Here is a 22,035-nt window from a genome sequence, read left to right as displayed (position 1 = left end):
TGAGGCAGACCTCGAGTTACCACTGCAGCCCAAGATCGGTACATCCGGGTACCGCAGTTGCATGATCGTACTGGCACAGGTGAGAGCACAGCAGCCAGCGTGCCTGGACTTCAGAGTATATCCTGTGAAACAGTATGGAACAGGTTGAAAGACGGATTGTGCTACATTGTCACCATCTCGCTCAGCGTCTCCGTTATCTAAGAGTATCCCCTTCGTTGTATAGACATTACCTTCTTCTAAACTGGTGTAAAATTTCATGCATTAAAGCCTATGTGTGGACGAGTTATACATGTTTGAAAATACATTTTCGCAACAGACGTATCGTCTATGCGTTTCTTTTTTGGATAGCATATGTTCTTAACAGCGGCAATTACAACTACTTTCGACTCCAGGGTTTTACATATCAGCACATTTCTTGATCAGTTCAAATTATGAAATTATGCATTAATAGTCATTACAGATATCTATTGTGTACAACATCAACATTATCAAATATCAAAGAACTAAATATTTATAACGAATCATTTCAGTCACCACAAATGAACAAGTCATAAGATAACATGACGCGGAAGTCACAATATTATTACCATTATTATTATTAATGGAACCCATACAAATAGATAGTACAAAGCCGCATTCACAATCCATAACTCACATAGTCAGCACAAACTTATCGTTTTCAGAAGACACTATGGACGAAATTCATGATGATCTTGATGACGATTGTGATCTATTTATTGATTCATGCAATATTCAATATACCGTTCGTGGTGGAATTAACAGCATGCCTTGAGACAAACATCACTTCATTATTCCTAACCACTCGTGATGTTCTAGGCAACATTATCTTGAAATTTGAAAAAGGTATATTCAGTTTAAATCACCTGGAATTATAGATTCAAACATTCATTTGATCTTTAGACAAAATACAGATGCATTAATACAAACGTCCAATTCAGATTTACAAACACGATTTTAGAAATAGAGTCCTTTTAATTGCATTTTTGTGATTGTGAATTATCTGCAAGCGCGTAATCACAGGCACAGACAGCACACACATCACACACGCACACATGCATCACAAAATATTGCAATAGGCTTCAACATGATGCTGAGCCTAAATTCAATTTACTCCCAGACCTTCACACAAAGGTGCGGTCCTCTGGCCAACCCCTTCAAGGGTATAGCATGCAACGTTACAACTGGTGCAAAACTATCAGACCTCGTTCAAAGTCCACTGTGCTATCGTTGTGAACTTGATTTCATGTCATGTGACATGGTCTATTTTAAGACAAGCAGACTTCGGGGGAGGAGGGGGGGGGGGGGGGGGGGGAAGGGGTATTTTATTTGTTAGCTTACTATGAGAAACTCTGACATCGTTAAATAATATTTTCACCTATTCTCTTCATTTATTCTGTTTGCCTTTGTGTAAATGCAACATATATGGTAATAAGATTCATAATGGCGTCAAAGTACACTTTTCTAATCTCCAGTGGATGGTGTAGAGGACACAGATGCCTTTCATCCCACGTTTCTTATTTCTTAGCTACACTTTATCTACATTGCACTCTACAATATATTTCGGTTACATTCCACTATGGCAATTCCTTCTCAAGATTAGTTCATTATATATACCAGCTGCACGTTACCCTTCCGTGTTTACCACAGCCTATCGATATCTGTCACAGCCTGCATACCACAGCTCACACACAATGCAGCACCACTGTGAAATCACGCAACTGATTATCTCATGTAAAACTATATGATTATATCAATTGGTCATGACATAATATTTTTAGGTCAAACAAGATAAGGCTATCAAAATGCACTGCGCATGTATCGGGGCATGTTTCTGGGACACGTGACTCTAGGTAGGCCACAACTTCCTGGATGACCACGGAACAAACATGGAGTCTGTGCCACGCATTGAAAACAAGGATAAAGAAGAGAAGGCTAAGATCGGAAATCTACTTAAGGCCAACATTATGTTTCTTGTTTACCAGCTGTCTGTCAATGTCCATGATCCAGTGTTAACACAATACATTTACCAGAGGTACTCCGACGAGGTGTTCGACAACAGCACAAAGTCAGCCACTACTGCTAATCAAACGTCTAAGTGTTACGTCAATGAGTCGGATCCAGGATACATGTTACAGGAACGGGTGCAGCATCTTACTTCCAACTGTCAGACAATACTCGTAGCCATCGGAAACTCTACAGCGTTAATTAGCTGCATGTTCTTAGGGGCGTATTCGGATTTTCTTGGTCGACGATTTCTCTTCATCTGCCCTTTAGTCGGCCAGATTCTGAAGAATGTATTGACGATATTTGTTATTTACTGGAATCTTGATCTGAAATATCTGTTTGTTGGGGAAGTAATTGAAGGTGTTTCGGGTGGATATAATGGTGTAATTCTGGCTAGCTATGCTTACACGGCTGACAACACGCCTCCTAAGAACTCCAGGACAGTTGGAATCGCTGTGATAGATTTCACCACCTACCTGTCAACCGCAGCGTCCCAAGTTATTACCGGATACTTCATCAAGGACCTAGGTTACCTCTACCCATCAATAACTACAACTTCACTCATGTTTCTCTCACTAATCCTTGTCATTGTTCTTCTCCCTGAAACAGTCAACAAAGATAGAAGATCCCAATACCCATCTCCACTGAAGGCGGTGAAAAATGTCTTTGGATTCTACTTTTCAAAAGATTTTGGACAAAGGAGAAGACTTTTCTGGCTTTCAGTGACAACATATTTCTTAACATATTTTAGTGTAAGTGGTGTCTTTTTTCTGGAATATCTTTTCCAGCTGAACCTGCCTTTCTGTTGGGGACCAGTACTCATCGGCTATTTCAATATGGCGTTGGCCCTTTCCAGACAAGTGCTTGGGATTCCAGTCATCAAACTACTTCATTTATGCACCTCAGACCCTGAGATATGCATCATAACATCTGTCATACTAGCCGCATCCTACGTCCTAAATGGTGCAGCCACCACTGACGTCATGCTCTTCCTGAGTAAGTCATTTGACATCTTCAGAAAAAATTATTTAGTAATGTGTTTTTGCTATCGTATAATTTGAATTGGGTTTTATGTTTGTTATTTTTTGCAGCTGTTTTGCCCAGCGGTATTGCAGCGCCTCTGTTGCCAACACTGCGAGCTGTCATGTCACGGATGGCCCCTCCAGAAATGCAGGGTTAGTATGCAGAGACATTTTGTTGAACATGTGAAGCTTGCAAACAGAATGAAAACATGGATCCTCGGAGATGAATATGGACACACCTTGACATGCAAGTATGATAACAATAGAGGGTCCTGATATATATTTATTTCCAGTACGGAAAGGTCACATGTCTGGAGTACAACACAGTTATTAGTCACCATTTAAACGCAGATGTAATAGACATGAAGACGGGAAAACAATCATGAATAGGTTACATTGTGTTCTAAATAACATGACATAGTAAACAAACATGGACATGTTTTGAAGTATAGCATGATCTGAAATAAACATATTTCACAGAAAAAAAACGTTCATATACAATGTCATAAAATTAAGGCAAAGGAACACTGAGACCTTGCTCATTTCCATAAAGTATGGAAATCTAGACTTGCTATATGTTCCAGACCTACATAGGCTTCCTTACATGCAAACTATACACAAAAAGTAGGGTATACATATGAGCATACCACTAGCCATTTCCAATTTCCAATATTTCCAGTGGAATGGAATAAAGTGTGACATTTTCCCTCGATGTTTCTTCATCACCTGATTTCTCCTTTGCTCCATCATATGTAATGGCCTGAAAGCCACAGCGTGTCCAACTGACCTTGATTACTAGCAGCATTCACTTCTGAAACAACGATCCTGCAAACTGAATCCGGAATGTATTGCAAATAGAACTGGAAAAGGAATGAGAGTGCACATAGAAATCTTTCCTCAATTGTAAATGTTTTCTAAACTCATTTGCTTAACAAATGTGTACACAATAGTGGACAGGAGAGAACTTGTAAACAATTTAGGTGAAACCATTCACAGTTCAAAACCTAAATTAGTTTCTGTGGAAGAAGTTGATTATCAAATAATGACGATATGAGTGACGTTTTATGCCACTTTTAACAGTATTATAGTACTATCATGGCGGAGGACACTATAACTGGTATTCACACATTGTATTCACGTGGGGAATCAAACACTGGTTTTCGGCTTGACGAGCAACACAGGCTACCCAACAGCCCCGACGAGAACATGTACACGATTCGGTGAGCTTATCTTCCTCTAATATTGATTTCAGGATCACTGTTTGCCGGTATCGGACTTGTGAACATCATATCATCAGGTACTGGGTCTACAGTTTTCAACGAGATGTATAATGCCACTGTGAAAATGCTGCGTGGTTTTATCTTCTTCACTGGTGCGGGATGTCAACTGTTGTGTGCTTTTATCATGGTGTGAGTACAGGTCTTGTTGCGAGTACTGAACATTCAGGATGTTGTCCATCGATAACCCGAGCAATTGATAGTCTCTCTAGCTATCTTAGTATGTTTGTATGTTTACATTTCACTGATGGAATGTCACATATGGATCCGAAAGATACTTTTGTAGCATAGATATTTTGTTCATCGAAATTTCTCTTCTGAGTAGCTGCAAGAGGTATCCTATAGAAATCAGATCGTGTAAATGGGGGAAAAAATGATATTTAACGAATTTATATTCATGTGAGTCTTGAGGGGCATTTCTTAGTTGTGAACATATGCGACGAGTATATTGGTGTTAATTTCTTCTTATCTTCATGTGATCACCTGAAGAATTTGCAAGAAGTAGCCCAGAAACCAGTTAGTTATACAATAAAGAAGTTGCCATCCATATAGATCTACTAGTCTTATACATATTTGTGTGTTGCAGGGTGTTTTTGTGGATCGCCCGTCGCGGGACTGTAACTGATACCTCCGCTGATGGCATCAACAACAACAACTAAACACCATGCCCAATCATCCTCCAACACAAGTGTCTCACTGACATACCATTGGTCTCAGTTGTTGAAGTGGCCATCAAGGAACGAGGATACTCTTTACATTAACATCAGTTCTGGGACCTTATTAGTTCAGGCCAAAATTGTCAGGAGCGTTTTGTTTATATTTAAAGCTTTAATCCATTATGACAATTCATGGAGAGAGTGATCTGTGCTTTTAAGAGTAGCAGTTTTAATTGTAGTTTTGCTATAGAGTATGACTGGCGTGGGTCGGAGAGGCTTGAAAAACTTCAAACAGGCAAACCAGGCTTGTGAAACTACAGGATGAAAAAAGACGAAAGTAGACAAATTGTGAATATTTCCTGACAAAAACGTACTTATCAGTATTGTAAGACATGAACTTCAATATTACATCGGTGGCAGCTGTTGGCGTTAACTATTCGCCATACTGTTTGTTCGGATTTTAGCTAATACGAATATTGATGTCGAATATTAATGTCTGACCTTGATACTGTCGTGTGGATGATGGCTTCGACCCGCTACGATAGCGATGTGTCAAATGCTGAAACGTATGTTTTTATACTACATACATTATATATTAACGAAGTTTCGTATAAATGTTGATTTTCGTGTGCCTTGTTAATTCCACATTCCGCGCCGAAACGTGTTAGGTGCGCGAATAATGATCTTTAATCAATCATGAGATTTCATGGAGAAGGGAATCAATACTTTTGAGAGTAGCAGTATTTGTAGTTTTGCTATAAAGTGTGACTGGTGTGGATCTGAGAGGCTTGTAAAACTGAAACAGGCAAAGCATGCTTGTGAAACTAAAGGAACAGCACGAAAAGAGAGGTGCACGTGCATTAGCGACCTCAGAGACATGTGACTACTACTGATTGACAAAGTGAGAGGAAACGAAAATTGCTCCCCATGCAAAGTCTATAATGTTCATAAGTCTATGATTTCCTCAAGGATGAAAGGAGGAAGGCCAAATATGCACTTAAATTACTTAGTACATACAGCGCACTGCTTGTGCAGTTAGGGTGTCATCTAACCAGCTCAAAAAAAGTGTGACAGCCTGTTCTTTTCGTTGCCTTTGTGCCCTTGTAACAAACTGGGAAATCGCACGAATAAATTATGACAGTTTTTTAAACAACGTTTTTATGTTTTAGTGACACAATTTTTTGTCATTTTGTCTAGAGCTGGTATGTTGTTTTATGGCACTCCTTGTTGGTTTGACTTTTTTATGTCTATTAGTCTTATGTTAGATTGCAATTCATTCCTATCATTTTGTATCAAACGGACTGAAAGAGTTATTAGTAATACCTATTCTGTTAGAAATATCTCTGGTGTGAAAAATGTGAAACCATCCGGATGAAACACACATATCCATTTTATGCAGCAACTACAACAGAAACTGAGAACACAAAAAGTGCCTCATTCGCGGATGATACTGAAAGATAACCGACAGCTGCGAAGGCCTGCCAACATTCAATTGTTAGTAGTTATGTCGCTATGTAGCGTTTTTTCATACACGAAGCAATCTCTGCAGTAACCCCTGACAGAAATCTAATGAATGTACCTAACCATGTACTTCATATGATGAAGATGTGGCACAAACTGTATCATTTCTCTAGGAGCGGGCTGTTAATTTCACTCCGTGCATTTCTTTAAAATTGTTGTTTATTAGGGTTTTTAGCTAGATTGCAATTCTTCAGTACACTTTTGTCTCAAACGAGCTGTAAGACGAGTTACTGCCTATTCGCTATTACCAAATGAATCAGTTGTGAAACTCCTCCGAATGGCACACACAAGATATTTCAGGATATTGCGTGTCCTGATGAACGAAGGCTTTACCCACAAGACCATCTTGGTCTCCTGGTCTTCACAATACATCAGAGTCAGTAATTGTGGTAACACCTACTCAGTTTGGGGTGCCTGTAAAATCGAAGCTATGGTTATGTTGAATGAGAAGATGTAATATATTTTCTCACACTAAAACAGAAAATTCTTTCACCCAGAACTACTTTTAAGACAAAATTCACTGAATTTTAAATCCTCTTTTGTGTTCAGGAGCAAATTATTCAACATGCTAAACAATGGATTTCAACCTTAATTTATATGGAGATATTGCCTTACTACATTGCTTGAACTGCATCCTGCAGATTCAAGACACAGTGAAATACTGACACTAGATAGTGACATTGATTATATACAGAGGACTCACGCCAGTGCTTTCAAGGCATTTGCACTGTTTAAACAGGGCTCATCTCCGACATGATAACTCGCAAACACTGCAATGTCACTGATAAAACCAGGCATAGCAAGAGACATCGGTCAACAAATATTATGTGTGTGAGTTGCGTTTTACGCTGCTCTCAGCAATATTCCAGCTACATGGTGTCATTCTGTAAATAATCGAGTCAGATCAACAACATGTTCAACGATTAGGACACGATGACATGTGCCAACGAAGTCAGCGGTCTGACAACCCGATCCCGCCATTTGCCTCTTACAAGCAGCATGAGTTCAAAGCCGGATCTTCAAGGACAGAACCCGGATGGCATATATGTACATGGATATTCAATAGTCTGTCACACAGACCCTGAAACAAAAATATCCAAGAAAGCCCATGCGCGTTTAGATTATGTGGCAAGGCTAGATTACCGCAGTTTAAGATTTTGAAAATGAAAACATCTCGCCTCCATTTCATTATAGTTTATGATGCTGCTAATGTGTTCATTTCAGGGACAAGATGTTTGTCGGGTACAAGATCAGGTTTCTAGCATCACATCTAACACCTTCGTTGTACGTCAATTTCATTTACTGTTCACGAATGAATAAAAAAATACTCTTTTTATCGTGTAAATGGGTAAGCATGTCATGCCCTAACTGTAGTACGCGCCATTCACAAATTGTGCTTAAAAACTAAAGGATAGTTTTGCCTGGCCATTTCTGTTGGAATAGATTGCTTTTTGTATCAGAAACGCTACATAAGCGACATAACTAACAATTGAACTTTAGAAAACTGTCAGTTATCTTTCAGCATCCTTCGCGAATGAGGCACTGTTTGTGCTCTCAGTTTCTGTTGTATTTTTGACATTGCTGGAATATTGCTGAAAGTGGAGTAAAGGTAATTTACTAAATCATTAACGCCAGGCTAACCCATTATCAGTATTTGCACTTGCGTTTTTGTAGCTATCTATGTTAAATAACGCTGTGGTATCACAGTGGAGTATCTCGATATTGGTTATGACTTCAGCTACTACATGCAAGCGCGTAATCAAAGGCACAGACAGCACACACGTACACACGCATCACAATATACTACAAGAAACTTAAACATGACGTTGATCCCCATTTCAATTCATTTCCAGACCTTCACACAAAGGTGCGGTCCCCTGGCCAACCCTATCAAAGGTAAAGAATGCAATGTCCGTACTCTCTCTCCTAACTGGTGCAAAAATATGACACCTCGTTCAAGGTCCTCAGTACTATCGTTGTGAACTTGATTTCATGTGACATATTTTATTTAAAGATAAGCTGACCTCGGGTGGACTTTTATTTGTTACCTTACTATGAGAAACTACCACCTCGTTAAATAATATTTTCACCTATTCACTTCATTTATTGTTTGCTTTCGTGCATAGCCAACATATGTGATAAAATATTCATACTGGTGTCAAAGTACAGTTTCTAATCTCCTGCTGTTGGTGTAGAGGACACGGATGTCTTTCATCCCACATTTATTTCTTATCTACACTTTATCTACACTGCACTCTACAATATATTTCGGTTACATTCCATTATGAGGAGACATTCCACAATTCATTCTCAAGATCAGTTCATTGTATATACCAGTTGCACGTTACCCTTCCGTGTTTACCACAGCCTATTTACCACGTGATCATTTTTTTATATCTACACAGCTTACACATAATGTTAAAGATGGTGCCCCACTGTGAAATCACGCAACTGATTATCTCATGTAAACTATATGATTATATCATATGACCATTACATCATATCTATTAGGTCAAACAGGATAGCGTTATCAAAAATGAACTGCGCATGTATCATTGCACGTTCCTGGGACACGTGACTCAAGGTAGGCCACAACCTCCTGGATGAACACGGGACAAACATGGAGTCTGCTCCGCTTCTTGAAAACATGGATAAAGATGAGAAGGCTAAGCTAGGAAATCTACTCAAGGCCAACATTATGTTTCTTGTTTACCAGCTATCTGTCAATGTCCATGATCCAGTGTTAACACAATACATTTACCAAAGGTACTCCGACGAGGTGTTCGACAACAGCACAAAGTCAGCCACTACTGCTAGTCAAACGTCTAAGTGTTACGTCAGTGAGTGGGATCCAGGATACATGTTACAGGAACGGATTCAGGATCTTACTTCCAACTGTCAGACAATACTCGTAGCCATCGGAAACTCTACAGTGTTAATTAGCTGCATGTTCTTAGGGGCGTATTCGGATTTTCTTGGTCGACGATTTCTCTTCATCTGCCCTTTAGTCGGCCAGATTCTGAAGAATGTATTGACGATATTTGTTATATTTACTGGAATCTTGATCTGAAATATCTGTTTGTTGGGGAAGTGATTGAAGGTGTTTCGGGTGGATATAATGGTGTAATTCTGGCTAGCTATGCTTACACGGCTGACAACACGCCTCCTAAGAACTCCAGGACAGTTGGAATCGCTGTGATAGATTTCACCATCTACCTGTCAACCGCAGCGTCCCAAGTTATTACCGGATACTTCATCAAGGACCTAGGTTACCTCTACCCATCAATAACTACAACTTCACTCATGTTTCTCTCACTAATCCTTGTCATTGTTCTTCTCCCTGAAACAGTCAACAAAGATAGAAGATCCCAATACCCATCTCCACTGAAGGCGGTGACAAATGCCTTTGGATTCTACTTTTCAAAAGATTTTGGACAAAGGAGAAGACTTTTCTGGCTTTCAGTGACAACATATTTCTTAACATATTTTAGTGTAAGTGGTGTCTTTTTTCTGGAATATCTTTTCCAGCTGAACCTGCCTTTCTGTTGGGGACCAGTACTCATCGGCTATTTCAATATGGCGTTGGCCCTTTCCAGACAAGTGCTTGGGATTCCAGTCATCAAACTACTTCATTTATGTACCTCAGACCCAGAGATATGCATCATAACGTCTGTCATACTTGCCGCATCTTACGTCCTAAATGGTGCGGCCACCACTGACGTCATGCTCTTCCTGAGTAAGTCATTTGACATCTTCAGAAGAAAGTATACAGTAGTACTGTTGTGTCTTTGCTATTGTATAATATGAACTGTTTGGGGTTTTGCAGCTGTTGTGCCCAATGGTATTGCAGCGCCTCTGTTACCAACACTGCGAGCTATCATGTCACGGATGGCCCCTCCCGAAATGCAGGGTGAGTATGCAAGAACATGTCAAGCTTGCAAACAGAATGAAAACATGGATCCTCGGTGATAAATATGGATAGACTTTGACACCCATGCAACTGTGATAACAATAGAGGATCCCAACATACTGAGATATATATTGGTCTGTAGTACAACACGTTTATCGATCACCACCAATCATATGTAGGTTACATTGTGTTCTAAATAACATGGCATAGTAAACGAACATGGACAAATTTTCAAGTATAGCATGGTCTGAAATGAACATATTTTACAGAATAAAAATCATAAATAATGTCATAGAATTTCCAGTGGGATGGAATAAACTGTGTCATTTTCCCTCGATTTCAATTCATCACCTGACTCTTCCATTGCTCAGTCTTTTGCATTTTTTTTCTATCTTGAAAATCCAATATCCCCGATATTTTTAATGGTATGCATGTGCATGTTTCAGGATTGACAGACCATCAAATTGATATGCACACACGCTTTAAAGGAAATAAAGTAAACTGTCCCTATTCTGGAGCTTTATGTCATAAACATACCGATCGTTAGACAATGACATAATTATCACATTTAGGTGTCCATGAGTCATTACCATGATCTGAAAGCCACAGCGTGTCCAACTGACCTTGATTACTAGCAGCATTCACTTCTGAAACAACGATCCTGCAAACTGAATCCGGAATGTATTGCAAATAGAACTGGAAAAGGAATGAGAGTGCATATAGAAACGTTTCCTCAATTGTAAATGTTTTCTAAACTCGTATGTTTAACAAATGTGTACACAATAGTGGAAAGGAAAGAACTTGTAAACAATTTGACATTTAGGAGAAACCATTCACACTTCAAAAATTCCCTTAGTTGCTGCGGAAGAGGTCGATTGACATGTAGTGTATGAGTGACGTTTAATGCCACTTTAGCAATGTTCCAGTAATACCATGGCGGGGAACACCATAACTGGTATTCACACATTGTATCCATGTCGGGAATCGAGTAGGGGTTTTCGGTGAGCTTATCTTCCTCTAATATTGAATTCAGGATCGCTGTTTGCGGGTATCGGACTTGTGAACATCATCTCATCAGGTACTGGGTCTACAGTTTTCAACGAGATGTATAATGCCACTGTGAAAATGCTGTGTGGTTTTATCTTCTTCACTGGTGCGGGGTGTCAACTGTTGTGTGCTTTTATCATGGTGTGAGTACAGGTCTTGTTGCGAGTACTGAACATTCATGATATCAATAGATAACCCGAGCAACTGATAGCTTCCCTTGCTATCTTAGTATGTTTGTATGTTTACATTTCACTGATACATGTATAATGTCACACATTTTATACGGAAAACTAATACTGCTCCTTTTGTAGCATAGATAGTTTGTTCATGCAAAATTTATTGTTTCACGTAGTTTCCCACTGCTTTGAGTGTTTCAAGTTTCCTTCGAGAACACGAAAATTCGAGAACTTTTTCTCTGCTTCTAATCTCTCTGCTTTTCTCGATGTTTCAAGTAGTTGGAATATATATATATATATATATATATATATATATATATATATATATATATATATATATATATATATATATATATATATATATATATATATATAGGACCCGTGAAGGTCCCGGGGTAGAATAGGCCTTCAGCATCCCATGCTTGCCATAAAAGGCGACTCAGCTTGTCGTAAGAGGCGACTAACGGGATCGGGTGGTCAGGCTCGCTGACTTGGTTGACGCATGTCATCGGTTCCCAATTGCGCAGATCGATGCTCATGTTGTTGATCACTGGATTGTCTGGTCCAGACTCGATTATTTACAGACCGCCGCCATATAGCTGGAATATTGCTGAGTGCGGCGTAAAACTAAACTCACTCACTCACTATATATATATATATATATATATATATATATATATATATATATATAAATATGTGTGTGTGTGTGTGTGTGTGTGTGTGTGTGTGTGTGTGTGTGTGTGTGTGTGTACTTTGTTGGAATTATTTGAGATTTTGAATATTTTCTCGTTATTACAATCTCGAGATTTTGAGTATTTTCCAGTGTTACATGAAATGGCAAGAATCATGGAAAACTTGAAACAAATAGAAATGTATACGACGTAATGAGAAATTCCTCTGAAACTAAAACAGTGGCAGCAACAGGCGTTCGTAGTAGTTTCCCAAGTAAATTATATTTGGTTCTAAATGTTGACAGAAAGTTTCAGGACCATCTTCATCTCGCATACAATGTCAGTGTTTGTAGCCATTGAGATGCTTGCAAGAGGTAACCTATAGAAAATCACGTCTTGCATAATAAAAAATTTTATGAAAAAATGAGATATTTAACAAATGCATATTCCTGTGATTCTCGAGAGGCATTTAGTAGTTGGTATATACATAAGAAGTAGAACAGAAACGCTGTGTTATGCAATAAACAACGAAGTTGCCATCCATATACCCATCTTATACATATTCAGGTACATGTGTTGTAGAGTGTTCTTGTGTACCACCCGTCGCGGGACTGTAACTGATACCTCCGCTGTTGGCATCAACGACAACGACTAAACGTCAGGCCCCATCATCCTCCAACACAAACCTGCCACCCACACGACCATGCGGTGTCCGTGGTTGATGTTGTCGTCAAGGAACGAGGATATTCTTTGCATTAACCTGTCTGATACTGAGACTTTATTAGTTCATAACATGACAGTCAGGAACGTTTTATATATTTATCCTTTCGTAATGTAAATTCGCGGACAGCTATCACTTCTGGATTTACGCGGTCGAAGTACATAAAATTGTGACATAAGATTTCGTGTTTATAAACAAGAAGTCATTTTCTTTTCTTGCTGTCACGATTCGGAAATCACAAGCTTCAAAGAAGAGGTTTTATACACAGTCTTCCAGCAAACGTATTTTGACTCTTCTGCACTAATGCAAAAACATCAAGACCAAAGTACACCCTAAAAAGTAGTTTTCATTCATGATATCACCGATCTGCCGGTCGTCTGTATTGGTAGATGGTAATGCTAAGAGGTCATGACCCCCGAAGGTGGGGTGTGGTACAGGAAAAATAACTGTGGAAACCAATTTTCATGAAAAGTTACAAGGTAAAAGCAATTAAGTCTCCAAAGGGATGTAAAATATTCTTTAAATTTTCATTCCAGATTACCTGAATTTTGTTTTGAATGCGTCTTTTTGATGAAAAGGTTAGGCGAGGTTATAGTTAAAGCTTTAATCAATCATGGAGATTTCATGGAGAGAGGGAATGAATACTTATGAGAGTAACAGTGTCTGTAGTTTTGCTATAGAGTGTGACTGGTGTGGATCTGAGAGGCTTGTAAAACTAAAACAGGCAAAGCATACTTGTGAAACTAAAGGAACAGCACGAAAAGAGAGGTACACATGCAATGGCGACCTCAGAAACATGTGACTACTGCTGATTGACACAGTGAGAGAAAATGAAAATTGTTCCCTCCGTAAAGTCAATAATTTTTAATAACTTATGATTTCTACGAGAATGAAAATGACAGAGGAAGGTCCAAGTGTGCAATTACTAAGACACGTTAGTACATATGTACTGCCTAAGCAGTTGGGATGTCATCTCACCAGCTCAAAAATGTGTGCGAACCCGTTCAGTTAACGTACGTGCATCTCGCTTTTCGCGCTGTTCTTTTAGCTGCCATTGCGCTCTAGTAACAAACTGGGAAATCGCACGAATGAATTATGACAGTTAGTTAAACAACGATTTTATATTTTTATGACACAAATTGTGCCATTTTTTCCAGAGCTGGTATGTTGTTTTCATTGCTCTCAGTGTTTGTTTGACTTTTCATGTCTATTAGTTTTATGTTAGATTACAATAATTTTAATATTCATTCCTATCATTTTGTATCAAACGGACTGTAAGAGTTATTAGTAATACCTATTCTGTTAGGAATATCTCTGGTGTGAAAAAAGTGAAACTCATCCGGATGAAACACACAAGCTATTTCAGCATACCGAGTGCATCCATTTTATGCAGGAACTACAACAGAAACTGAGAACACAAAAAGTGCCTCATTCGCGGAGGATACCGAAAGATAACCGACAGTTCCGAAGGTTTGGCAACATTCAATTGTTAGTAGTTATGTCGCTATGTATGTTTATTCGTATCTTTTTGTATCAAACGGACTTTATGAGTTATTACTTATTCTGTAAGGAATATATTTCGTGTAAAACATATGAAACTCCTCCAAATGACACACGCAAGTCATTTCGGGATATTGAGTGCATCAATTTTATGCACAAGAAAAAACATCAGAAACTGAGAACATGAAAAGTGCCTCAGTCGCCGAGGATGCTGAAAGATAACTGACAGTCCCGAATGTTTGTCAACATTCAACTGTTAGTAATTATATATGCAGTTTGTCTAGCGTTTCTGATACACGAAGCAGTCTCTGCTGTAGCGCATGACAGAAGTTTAATGTTTGTACGTTGCCATGCACATGATGTGATGAAGCTGTGGTGTGTTACAAAGCACGTACATGCTTGATGTCCGGACGCAAGTGTTAAGGAAATGTTGCGTCTGATTTTTTGCCTGCTGTTTCATCCGAAAACGCACATTGTCTGATGGACCTATACGTATCTTTACAAGAGGTATTACGATGAAGAGTTTGATAACAGCACAACATTTGACAAGACTCGGAACCAAACATCAAAGTGTTACGTCAATGAGTCCGATCCAGGATACATGTTACAGGAAAGGGTTCAGGATCTTACTTCCAACTGTCAGACAATACTGACAGCCATTGGATACTCCGGAGCGGTAATCAGCTGCATGTTTCTAGGAGCATATTCTGACTTCCTTGGGCGACGGTTTCTCTTTGTTGTACCGTTAATCGGAGAGGTTCTGAAGTTTTGGTTGTTGACGGTTGTTATTTACTGGAATCTAGATCTGAGGTACCTGTACATTGGTGAGGTGTTTGAAGGAATTACAGGGGGCTACAATGGTGTGATTCTGGCTAGCTATGCCTACACGGCTGACAACACACCTCCTAAGAATTCCAGGACACTTGGCATTGCTGTGATAGATTTCTCGGCCTACTTGGCGGCTGCGGTTTCTTCTGTCGTTACCGGATTCTTCATCAAGGACCTTGGCTACCTGTATCCGTCCATAACTACTGCTTCGCTCATGCTTCTGTCACTTATCCTTGTCGTTGTTCTTCTTCCTGAAACAATCGACTCAGAAAGGAGATCCCAATACCCATCTCCCGTGAAGGCAGTCAAAAATGTGTTTGGCTTCTACTTTTCGAAAGGTTTTGGACCAAGGAGAAAACTCTTCTGGCTCTCACTTGCATCGTATTTTATATTATATTTCAGTCAACGTGGTGTGAATTATATTGAATACCTTTTCCAACTGAACTTGCCCTTCTGTTGGGGACCAGAACTCATTGGCTATTTTAATATAGCGTTTTCCCTTTCTCGACAATTTCTAGGGATTCCAGTCATCAAACTTCTCCATCTGTGCACCTCAGACCCAGGAATATGTATTATTACATCTGTCATTCAAGCAGGAGCCTATGTCCTACACAGATTCGCCAACACGGACTTATGCTGTTCATGTGTAAGTTGGCTCGTGAAGATACAAACATGGTGTAAGGCACATCGCAATGACGAACATGAATGAACCCAGTAAATATCATTAAGTATGCGAAAACACTGGTTATTTTGTTAAACATCACTAACAAATGATAGATAACTAATACTGGTGTGTCATTTTATATGTTCATAACAATAACTTTATAGTGACATTATAATACAGACAGATTTTATTTCCGAAAATACATTTATAGACATGAAATAGATATGCAACATTCTTTTATTCTGATTTTGTTCTAATAAGTCGTTTAACTTTAAAAGAAAATAGCACAAATTCTGCAAAGTAGATTTTCCAGTTGATTATAGCAGAGCTTTTAGCGTGTTCATGTGAAATACATATACAGCATGGTTTAACTGATTTTGTTTTAATAAGCTTGTAATTTTAAAAGTAAATGGCACAAATTCCGCAAAATAGAATGGTTTCACGTGTGTTTCCCTTAGTTCACTGTAAGATGGGCACGGTAAGCTCGTCTAGCACATGGAGCTCGTCTTCGCCGACATGAATGTTATTTTTCTTGCATGTCTCGCATCGGAATATTGTTATGGCGGTCTAGTTCGATTTCTATTTGAGAAATGGAACACAGGAGTTTAGTTAATATTATGCGTAGTTGAAAGGGAAAGTTCAAGTGTCAAGGTTGAATACTTATTGCTTGAATAGAAAGAGTCGTGCCAGTATTGAGTTTAAGTGTCGTTCACTCGTTGTTTAAAGTTGATATGAAGATGTCTGTATTTCCTATTTCCTGCTCGGTTCAGACTATTCCCATGCCAATTTTATACAGAACTGGTTAAAGCATAATATAAGCTTGGTGTGGTAATCTAGATGCATGTAGGTGGACAACAGGGCACAGGTAACCGATGACTCTGGTCATATGTACACGCTCTGGGCGTAGGTTTTCCCATACTATCCAAGAACTATACCTGTGGGAACTGATTTGGATAGACCAAAAGAACGCTTACAGAATGAAATGCGAACGGTTTCTTTGACTTTGCTCAATGATGTTCCCCACACCTCGGCACCATAACACAGTATTGGAACCACTATACCCTCATACGGCTTAATCATATCACTGCAGGCGTGATCACCGAACTTCCTATGATATTGGTATACGGCCAACATTGCATTTCGTGCCTGTGCAGCAATGCTAGTTAGTGCTTTACTCCAAGACAGCTTCGTCGAAAACACAGTTCATAGATATATGTACTGTTTCACCGTTCCAATTTGTTCACCTTTAAAATTGCCATTTCTCATAATTTCGAAAATGTCCTTCATTTCTAACATAGCACACTAATAATTTTCATCCCATTTTTGTCACAGAATTCTTCTAACTCAGTAATCTTTCTATATTATATTGTAATATTTAATCTTGATTAATGATAATTGTTAACTCTGTTGCAGTTCTCGTATTGCCGCCCCTCTTTTACCGGCACTACGGGCTATCATGTCTCGGACTGCTCCTGCTGAAATGCAGGGTAAGTAGGTATACTTGTGGACAGACAGGGTCAGACTTGTCACCGACAGCTGTCCATCTTCTTCCATTTCTAAAGGTTAAAGCGATCGCTCGTCGTGCTGAACGGCTAGGTTCCATTCCCCACGTGGGTACAATGTGTAAAGCCCATTTCTGGTGTCCCCGTCATGGAATTGCTGGAATATTGCTAAATGTGAACACTGGTCAATCTTTTTGTCCATGAGGTTATTCCTAGGTCTTTTCCACGCTCATTTGGATAAAATCGAAGAGATCAGTTTCACCACAATCACCTTATTATCACTCAGCATCACGTGGCAATGATACCAGGTGTTCGTGATGCTGTGAGAGTATTCCTTATCGGTGTCTGAAAACATTTATGAAGAATATATTCTATTCCTTGTGTGTAAAATATGCTTTATCAGCAATATATCTGCCTAGAGAGTGAGTGTGTTTAGTTAATATATAGCAATATTTCATCAATATCACTGAGGAGGATCATCAGAAATGGGCTTCACACATTGTCCAACCTTGATCTTCGGCGTGACACTTCTACCATTAGGCTTCCAGACTCCTCTCTCGGGAACGGAACCCCGAAATCTGAAACTGTAATGTCTATATGAAGAATCGAAGAATCTGTTTCGTCTTTCCAGTAATGGAAATGTTTTGATCATATTTCACCAAGAGTACCTTTCTAAGGAAAGAAAAACGCTTGAGGATTTTTCACATTCCAAACACTGACCTTAAGTGCTGTTGTTCTTCCCAAGTGGATGTCGTGCATTAAAATGGCGACAATTGATTTCAGGATCACTGTTTGCCGGTATCGGGCTTGTGAACATCATATCGTAAGGTATAGGGATAACAGTTTTCAACGAGATGTATGATGCGACTGTGAAGATGCTCCGTGGCTTTGTCTTCTTCGTCTGTGCGGGGTGCCAGCTGTTGGCTGGGGTTATCATAGTGTGAGTATATGTCCAGAGCCCTTATTCTTGAAACGTTCGCAGCCCTAAGAATTCTTAACTTTGATGTTAGCCAATGTGTTAAGAATGGACTTAAGAAGTCTGTAGGGCTACGAACAGAATAGCTAGCCAGGTGGCCCAGTAACCAGCCGGAATTTCAGACTTATGGGTTTCTGTGTGAGATCCAGACGGGCTTTAACCAGCCGGAATTTCAGACTTATGGGTTTCTGGGATCCAGGCGAGCTTAAGTCAATATCGGAACTTCAGACGTATGGGGATCTGCATCGGTCCCAAGGGTTTCATAGCCACCCGAAACGTCAGGCCCAGATGCCTCACAACTCATAGAAACTTCAGGTCTATTGGGGTCTGTATGGAGTATAGGAGGCCAATAACTACATGTATTCGGAAATTCAGACGTATAGGGGTCTGTATGGGGTCCATGTGGTCCATGTGGTCCATGAAGACTCAGAACATCAGGCAAATGGTTGTCTGCACGGGGTTCAGGTGGTCCATAGAGATTCGGAACATGAGACATGGAGTCTGTATGGGGCACAGGTGGTCCATAGCCAACCTGAACTTCAGACGTATGGGGGTCTGCTTGGAGTCCAGACGGTCCATAGCCAACCGGAACTTCTGCCCTGACATGATGTCTCCGTATTTATCTGTATTTATCTTGTTTATTTAATTCACTAACTAACAGGGTAATAGTTGGTCTTCAACAACCCATGCTCGTCGCAAGATGCGACTCGGTCGATCGGGCGGGCGGTCTCGCATACTTGGTTCACACTCTTGGTCTCACTCACTCATTGTTGAACTAAAGTCGTATGCTGGTGATGTTTGTTTTGTCAACATAAAATGGTGAAGATATATATTCTCGTGTTACAGGGTGTTCCTGTGTGTATTCCGACACTGTTGTTGTCATCAACGAAGAAGACAGGAAACCTGATCCCATCATCTCTCAAGACAAACCCATCTCCGAACCGACGACGTAGCGTCCCTGGTCACTGTTGACGACATGTAACACGTTGTTAAATCTCTGTCAAAACAGTACAGTATTCGTCTTTACGTTAATGTTACGACCTATATAGAATTCTTACGATGGCCCTATTTCTTAAACCTTCTTAAACTTCCAAAACCGATTTGTTTCAAACATCCACTGGTCTTAGGCAGGGTTGTATGTTAAGCCCGATACTTTGATATTTTTACAAATGGGCTTGCAACAGAAATTTATGAAAGACTTGATGTTGTTATTATTCACGGACGATATAGCACTATTTGCTAGTAATGTTGTTAATTTACAGAGACAGCTTAATGTTTTGGAAACGTTTTGCTCTAAGTGAGGTTTCTGATAAATCTACAAAAATCTGATGTTGTAGTCCTTAGAAATGGAGGCATTTTAAATTGTTTTGAGAAAAGGTACTATAGTGGCAGTATATAGATATAGTATTGATTTTCCTTAAGGCTTATTTGGACCAAAGCCTGTGAAAGCTTTCTAAAATTTGGACCAAAGCCATTTTTCTGTTTCTAAAATTATGACAGTAAACTTGCCCCGATTCTGAAATTTGAAGGTTACAATATCATTCTTTGTATTGAAAAAGTTCAGGCTTCATACGTCAAATATTTTCTGATTGTTGGTAAATATCCCTCAAATATTGCAATCTTAGATGAAACTAGTCGGCATTATGTTTGTTCTAAGCCGGAAACGAGCAGTTACATATTTGATAAAATTGTTACGCATGGATAGGTCTATCTGCCCTTCGCAATGTTACTTTTAACTTAACATATTACACGAAGACGGTAAACGGAACTATGTAACATGTGTTAAACATGTTCTATGTTTTCATGGTTGTTCATATATATGGAATTATCAATGTTCTGGTGATGCAAGAATTTTCATGCACCAGTTTAGTGAAAGATAGCAAGATGTTTGTGGACAAGTTTTTTTTCTAAACTGTCGTCATCAAAGCAATTAGGGCATTATTCAAATGTGAATTCTTAATTTTAACTTTGAACTATTTGAAATAGATCTTTAAGATTTTTTGTGAATTAAGAATAAATTTTCACAATTTCAAAGTTAACATGTTACGAAAGAAAAAAAAGTAGATTTTCAAAGAAGCATTTGTAATTGAGACGGTAATGGTCTTATTGAGACCGAAGATCATATTTTCTTTTTATGTGAATATTACAATGACTTACGTTTGCATTATATTACAAAAATCACAAATATATCCCAAGGTCAGGTATGTTTGCCAAATATACTCAGTTGCAAAAATGAAACTGTTTTAAAAATCACGAAAGGTCGAAAAGTTATGTTGTGTTTTTGTGCATAATTCTATATGATATTAAGAATATTTGATTGTATTTGTACGTGTTCGCGTGTTCGTGTATTTGTGTGTCTGTCTGTCTGTCTGTGTGTGCCTGTGTCTGCGGGCCGTAAGTATGTTAAACATATTACGTAACTTAACTCTGACCTCTTGTATGTATATGTGTTTATGTACTTCACTCTCATGTATGATTCTATGAGGATTGAACGGTATTACCTGTATACCGGTTTACCGCAATACGTTTTTAAAGGCCACATGCAACGTAAAACACAACTTTGCAGAGTCTGATACCGTGATACCTTTCGGTATGCACTTACCAAAACAAATCATCAAAATTGCAAATTCAACCTGTAAAATGAAAAAAGCCCGCGAAATCGGAGTTCAAACGATTCACTAAATTTCACCCAGCGCTGGAGAAAAACGTGGTTTCAACAGTTGTGCTGCGCTACGCCCATAACGCATGCGCAGTGAATAGGTTCGCGGAGCTTGAAACAGTATGCATGCCCGGAGTATGAGGTAGTGAGCAGTTGTCTAATCTTGGATATGTACACAAACAAATAAATAATCGACTCGTTACGTAAATAGACTTGTTGACTGTGGTGAGCAGCCACTGTCACAGAGAAAGCTCAATGTCTGTTTTGGTTTTTTTACACCTATATGCCTGTCTGCTAAAGACAATATGCAATACACAGCTTCAATCACTGACCACATGCAATTTGAACTAAACACCTATCAGGCTATGCGCCATAAACAAAATAAATTGATTTATGACTCAGGGTCCTGTCTCTGCCACATTACGTCATTAGGCAGGTGTGATACTTGTACACATGACATGTTTTTATGTCTGTGGGTTACAAACAAACTACATCCATTTTTCTCGGATGACTGGATATGACGGAAACTGTTGCAAACTCTTATCAGTCCTGCTTTGAACTTGGGCGAATGACAGTTTCCAGCCACTTAGTATTTCACCATCTCTACTGAGATGATTTTGGATTGGATCGAACGCAAATTTAGAGAACATGTATTTACAAAAGCCAACATCTATATATGCATTCTTTATGGATAACAACTTCTTCTAGTGTATATGATTTTGTTTGACAACGATATATGAATCCATACTGAAACGCCGCACCCAGTACAATACAAGATAAGTTGTCATCCATAAAGAATCTTACTTTCCTGTGACTGGTCATCCTTCTAAAATGCCCATCAAACAGATCATCTTTCTGTACACACAATGAGTCCTCGGGT

The 22,035-nt window shown here is 39.1% G+C and overlaps 2 protein-coding genes and 1 pseudogene across 2 annotated transcripts; all 3 read left to right on the top strand.

Annotated features, from left to right (window-relative positions):
- The first annotated feature begins 1,848 nt into the window (after nucleotides 1-1,848).
- Nucleotides 1,849-6,130, top strand: LOC137293742 (lysosomal proton-coupled steroid conjugate and bile acid symporter SLC46A3-like). Its single transcript, XM_067824454.1, has 4 exons — nucleotides 1,849-3,021; nucleotides 3,117-3,200; nucleotides 4,300-4,456; nucleotides 4,911-6,130. Exons 1-4 carry the CDS (start codon nucleotides 1,908-1,910, stop codon nucleotides 4,981-4,983), a joined length of 1,428 nt encoding a protein of 475 aa, XP_067680555.1. The 5' UTR covers nucleotides 1,849-1,907; the 3' UTR covers nucleotides 4,984-6,130.
- Nucleotides 6,131-9,121: 2,991 nt separating this feature from the next.
- On the top strand, nucleotides 9,122-14,273 carry LOC137293743 (lysosomal proton-coupled steroid conjugate and bile acid symporter SLC46A3-like; annotated as a pseudogene).
- Nucleotides 14,274-15,025: 752 nt separating this feature from the next.
- On the top strand, nucleotides 15,026-21,411 carry LOC137293744 (proton-coupled folate transporter-like; the record flags this gene model as incomplete). Its single annotated transcript, XM_067824455.1, has 4 exons — nucleotides 15,026-16,000; nucleotides 17,432-17,505; nucleotides 18,304-18,460; nucleotides 19,343-21,411. Coding segments are annotated over 2 exons (1,041 nt in total), but the record flags the coding sequence as incomplete, so codon positions are not given.
- Between the last annotated feature and the right edge of the window lie 624 nt (nucleotides 21,412-22,035).

This window comes from Haliotis asinina, chromosome 8, assembly GCF_037392515.1.
Source record: "Haliotis asinina isolate JCU_RB_2024 chromosome 8, JCU_Hal_asi_v2, whole genome shotgun sequence".
Classification (NCBI taxonomy): Eukaryota; Metazoa; Mollusca; class Gastropoda; order Lepetellida; family Haliotidae; genus Haliotis; species Haliotis asinina.
Note: the sequence above shows the minus strand (reverse complement) of the source record. Positions and strands in the feature narration are given on the sequence as shown.